The 6,161-nt window shown below is 33.4% G+C and overlaps 1 protein-coding gene across 1 annotated transcript in view; it reads left to right on the top strand.

Moving 5' to 3' along the window:
• Nucleotides 1-2,127: 2,127 nt before the first annotated feature.
• Nucleotides 2,128-6,161, top strand: part of LOC103606912 (short transient receptor potential channel 4-like) — a gene marked incomplete at its 3' end in the record, with an annotated part of 90,885 nt that continues 86,851 nt past the window's right edge. The window contains exon 1 of the mRNA XM_008591470.1: nucleotides 2,128-2,137. Within this exon, the coding sequence (XP_008589692.1) occupies nucleotides 2,128-2,137 (10 nt within the window). The remainder of the gene's footprint in view (nucleotides 2,138-6,161) is intronic.

The following is a 6,161-nucleotide window of genomic DNA, read 5'->3' as shown; positions in this document are numbered from 1 at the left end:
AAATGTTCCAATGCCTTTTCATCTCACAAAGAGTAAAAGCCAGGGTTGTTAAAATGGACTAAAATTCATTTGCTGTTCCTCACCTGCTACTTTTAAAAAAACAAAACAAACAAACAAACAAACAACCTTGTTCTGTACCACTCTTCTACTTGCAGACTGTACTCATATCAAATTAGCCAAAACCCTAACCTAAGCATGCTCATGCCTCAGGATCTTTGCACTTGATGTCTCCACTTCCAGGAATGCTTTGCCCTTAGATATAAGATTAGCTGACCCATCACATTCTTCAAACTTCTGTTCAAGTACCACTATCTCAGTAAGACATCCTTCAAGCCTATATCAGCCTATAGAGTGCAGTAGTCTCTCCTTACCTCTGGTGCTCTTTGTTTCCTCTTACTCCGTTGTAGTTCTTGCTACGGCCTTTACAACTTGACATTAGTCTGTTCATTGAAAGCCTATATAGGGCAGTAGTCTCTCCTTACCTCTGGCGCTCTTTTTTCCCTCTTACTCCGTTGTAGTTCTTGCTACGGCCTTTACAACTTGACATTAGTCTGTTCATTGATTTAGTCATTCACTTGTTCACTCACGTCATGTGTCTTTCTCTCCCCTCTCCCTCTTGAATGTAAGTTGAATGAAGGCAAGGATTGTGTCTGTTGTGTACATTGCTGTGTTTCCTAAACATTGACGAGTGAGTGGCATAAAACGGGTGCTCATAATAGATTATGGTTTATTGAATATTATGTATATGACATTTTTATATTAATCATTACTTTTAATCATTAAAAGAACTCTAAGAGATAATAACTATAATTATCTCCATTTTATAGAAAAGAAAATAGTAGTTTTTTTGTGTGGGAGAGGGATGTTTAAATAACATTCCCAAAGCTACAAATGATTAATAGTACAACTAATATCCATGCATATACACTACCATCCAAAGAAAATAGTTGTGGACGTCACAAGACTAGTAAGTTTTAAAAAGGAGACAGTGATAAGCACAGTGAAATGAAATAAAAATGAATTAATGTGTAATTCTTAATTCATGAGATTAAGTTCAAAATTGGCCCCTTAGCCATATTTTCAACAAACAAATATTTCACTCAAATGTCATTTAATAGATTCTCCTTCAATGTATATGTGTTTTTTGTTTTCAAAATTAAAATAAAAGTGAAGTCTGTGAACTAAACAATCTGGAAGTTAGTGATAGTAACCCTCAAATTAATGATCCAACCTCATCCAAGCTGGCAGTGATTTAAAGTTGCTATTTGTTTGATGTCTCCTTAGAAGCTGAAATATATTTCTCCGCTTATTTATCCAGTATACAAATAATATTTAATAGTGTTATTTATTATGTATCAATAGCAGTGCACAATAAAGAGGCACATGCCATTTCAGGAGATACACAGCTTAAGTTTTCAGAAGCAAAGAGCATGCATTCTGCACTATGACATCTACACTTGCTAAACTGGCCTGCCAGGCAATTATTGCTCCACCTTTCAGATGAATCAAGCCCCATGATTGGGACTGTGTTTATGGGAGGGGAAACAAATGAATCTGGAAAAACCAAACAAGACAGTTTTCTGGTCTTTCTCCTAACAGTCCTAGGATTGTCACACCACACTAGTATCTCCCTGTCATTTAGTGATTTGGAGATGACAACACATTTTCATGTTTAATCTTCATCACAAGACTGTGAGATTTAACTTTAAGAAGTCTTTGATATGTGCTTCTTCAGTTCTTATCCTGTAGTGAGAAATATCTCAAATAAATGTCCCCATTTGAAAATTGGAAAGTGGAAATGCAGAGAATTTGACTGGCTTTGTCATTTTCACACTGCTAAAAATGATTGAGGCAGGATTTAATGCATATCTTCTTACTCTTGATGCCTGAGCTATTTCCAGGATGTCACAGCTACCTTACCTGGAAGACACAGAGTCTATTGATGAAGAATTTAGACTCTGGCATTAGGCTGCTTGGATTTCTGTATGACAATGGGCCAGTTAGTTAACTTCTCAAAGGTCTATCTATCATCCTCATTTGTATAAAGAGGGTAATAATAATACTAACCTCCAAAAATGATTTTGAGGATTAACTAAACTGAGGCATAATAAGCTCCTAGCACAGCGCATGGCGTGTGGTAAGTGTTTCACACGGGTTAGCTGTTGCTTATGTCGTTATTATCAGACTCCAAGTACATTCACATTTAAGGTATCAACTGGTCCAAATGGTTTCTACTGGATCTTTGTTCATTCGGTTCAAATGTGTACCATCTTTCTAAAATAAATCCATCATCTAAATTATCATAGAGTTGTATTTACAATGTACCCTGCACACCTTTTTAAATGAATACTATCACTTTGTTGATATTTTTAATCCAAAGTAGACTTTAAATAGACTTACAATAAAAAGATATAGTCAATGCAATTAAAATGAATATTATTAACTTTACAAAAAGTAGAAATAGTTATAGATACTAACTTATTCATATTTATACTGATGCATCACTAATCAAAGCTTGGGTGAAGTTAAAAGTACTTTGTAATGAGAGTATTTTGTGATAGGAGCCCTTCATGGAGATAAGGGAATAAGGAATTGTATCTTATGCACCTGCCCTTCTCACTATTCCCACAATAAAATGGATCTACCCTAAGTGAATCATTGTGCAATATATGCACATGTTGAAACAACACATTGTACGTCACAAAAATTAAATAAAATTGAAAAAAATAATAAAAATGGATGTTTCTCTCTTCTTGTAGAAAAGTAATAGTAATATCTTTCCTTTCACCAGCCTCAACTAAAGGCAAAAAAAGACAGCTAATGATAGTGTAATTTTATAAAAAATCATCATAGAAATTATAATACTTGAGCTGGGTTCTGAATGTTTGGCAGAAGTAGATCTTACAAAAAACTGTGAATGGAAAGTTTGATGCTGAAATAATCAGTCCAGAGCATGCACTCTGAGATGCAGCACAAAGCAGATTTTAATATACAGGGTCAACCTGATTACAGAGGTCTTTGTTCATCAAATAAAGTAGTTAATAGGTAATAGCATAACAAGGACATTGATTGATATAATGTAGATTCTCAGCTAATGTTTAAATAGCCTAAAATAAGGAGGCTTTATATAAATAATTATGCTACAACACTTCGCCATGACAAAATGAAACCTCAGGAGCATCCCTGCAGAATGATACATACAATGTTCTTTCTAATTCAGGTATTTAATGGCTTCATAATATTTCATACAGAGATATGTCACAATTTGTTCAAAATTTTCTCTTCTACAAAACATTTAGGTGATGTCCAAATTTCTATGACAAACAATGATGAAGTAAACATAAAGAGATATTCTCACGGTGCCAGCTTTTTTGTGGGAAAGGTACCTAGAGTGAGTCTGTGGGTCTCAGGATTTATGTAAGAACCACATACTTTCCAGAAAGGCTGTAATAATTTACATTCTTAAACTTTTCAATGAATGAGGAAGACTATCTTCGCAGCTCTTTGAATTGGCAATATGATAGACAAAAAATTATATTTCAGTATTATTTTAATTCTCTTTTCCTTGACATAATGAGAAAGATCATCATTTCTTCTATTTCTGACCCTTTGATTCTCCTGTGGAATAACTGTTTATAATTATCCATTTATCCATTGAGTTGCTTATAACTTTCTTTTTGATTTATAGGTTCTGTTTGTGCAATATCAACACTAAGTATGATTCACATATTGCAAATGCATTTTACTGCAGTTTATTAGTTTATTTTCTGACTTTGTGTATGGTATCTTCGGCCATTCCACTCAAGAATTGTCTAATAAAACTGTGTAGTTTTTCATTCTGTGTTTCCAATTTTGCTTTAAGAGTTCACTCCAGACCTGGGGTTATATATCTATTCTCTTCCAAAGTTGTGTTGCTTTTTATTTTTCACATTTAAATATTTACTCTATTTACAATGTATTGTTATGAAGTGCGATAGAGGCCTAATTTTGTTTGTGTGAGTTGAAAATTGTTTCAGTGCCATTAATAAATGAATTGCTTTTCCAACTGAATAAAAATTCCACTTTTTCACATATGAAGTTCTCATTCATAATAAGAAGTAGTTCAGGTCAAAATTCTGTTCAAGCAATTGCATATTTCTTGCTATATTCTTGGATCATATTCTTCATTTTATAATTTCTAGCCATTCATGGATATATATTTCTTCATATTAACTAATATAATAATTTTATCAAGTTCTAAGTAAAAGAAAGATTCTATTGAAATGGTATTAAATGCATACATTTATTTTAAGAAAATTGACATAATTACAATATTAAGTCTTTCTTTCCAGGAACATATTTTCCCATATTTTAGATCTGATTTTATGCCCTATGACAAGGTTTAGTTTTTCTTCTAGTAGGTTTTAATATTTTCTTTAATATATTCATACCTATCATATATTTTGCCACTGTTACTAAAGTCCAGTTTTTTCATTCTATATGTAATCAGTTTTGTTTATAACTTGTATTGCTAATATGGAGAAAATTATGGATTTTTGTATGTGTATGTTATATTAAGCTTTATTAATTCTTCTGAGTCTCTTGGCTTTTCAAAATGTGTGACCATGTAATCTTCCGAACAGAGACAAGTTTGTCATGTTTCTTAAGGTTTTTCTTGATAATTTTGTTTTCTAATCTTAATACATTAGGCAGAAACTCCAAAATAATAATTAATAAAAATAGTAAGAATAAATATTTCGATCTTATTTCAATTTTAATGGGAAACATTTCCAGTTTTTATTATGAATTTTGTGATTCGTTTTTGGTAAATAATCCATATCATATTTAGGAATAGTGATGGATTTTATCAAAGTGTATCAAAGTACACTGTCAGTCATCACATTTAAAAATTATTTGTTGTACGGCATTATAGTTAAAAATATCATAATAATGAAAGGAATTTGCATTTCTGAAGTAAGCCCTACGTATCATATTTAGGAATAGTGATGGATTTTATCAAAGTGTATCAAAGTACACTGTCAGTCATCACATTTAAAAATTATTTGTTGTAAGGCATTATAGTTAAAAATATCATAATAATGAAAGGAATTTGCATTTCTGAAGTAAGCCCTACATTCACATTGTATTTTATTCTTTTCACATACTGTTGCATTCAATGTGCTAACAAGTATTTTAATGGTCTTCTTTCTAGAGAAAGTTTAATTTCATTTTTCTTTTTGTTTTCATCCTTGTCTTAGAAGAATATTTCTTACTTTTTAGCATCTACGATTTTGCTTATTTTTTGCTCAGTTAAAATACAAAAGTAAAGGAGAGAACCACAACAAAGAAAAAGAACAATAATATTTATTATTACACTAATGTGAGTAGGCCAGTGCTCCTAATTGAAAGACAAAGCCGCAGATATCAGCTAAATTAAGGAAGATCAGTGTTGAACATAAGAGTATCAGTAAAATAAAGGGATATTTTGTTTCTTTATTCTCCAGCCTTGAATACTATTCATCAATTCCCTGGTTTCTTTCTTTTTTTTCCTTTTTGTCTTTTTTCGTGACCGGCAACGGATCGCAACCCTCAGTGTCGCGCCCGTACCGGACCGGGACCGGCAACGGGATCGCAACCCTCGGTGTTGCACCCGCACCTCGCTCAGCCAGTGAGCGGCCGGTCTGTATGTGGGATCCGAACCCTCGACGGGAGCGCCACCGCGCTCCCAAGCGGCGCACTGCAGCAGTGCACCACCGGGCCGGCCCTATATGAGGGTATTTCACAAATTTCGTGGAAAAATAGAACTAAAAGATAATACAAATCTTTTCATTAATTTTTTGAAGACCCCCTTGTATAACAACCACTTGTTTTTTGTGCAAGCAGCTCATGTATGAATATGTATGAAAATTTTAGGTTCTAAATTACTGCTGTTGAATAAATTTTTAAACATAACTTTAAATTGCAACTTCCTTATTTTGGTTTGAATTAGAAAGGCAAACAGTCAGCTCATATGAGAGAGATAAATTTGGAATTTATAATGCTGAGTTTTTAATAAAAATGTTGTTTATAGTACATCAGATCAAAAAACTGAAGCTAGGGCTGGCCTGGTGGTGTGCTGGAGGTGCGCCGCTTGGGAGCGTGGCGGCGCTCCCGCCGAGGGTTCAGATCCCATGTGGAGACCG

This window comes from Galeopterus variegatus, unplaced genomic scaffold, assembly GCF_000696425.1.
Source record: "Galeopterus variegatus unplaced genomic scaffold, G_variegatus-3.0.2 Scaffold6955, whole genome shotgun sequence".
In the NCBI taxonomy this organism is placed as follows: Eukaryota; Metazoa; Chordata; class Mammalia; order Dermoptera; family Cynocephalidae; genus Galeopterus; species Galeopterus variegatus.
This window is presented reverse-complemented; position numbering and strand designations above follow the sequence as displayed.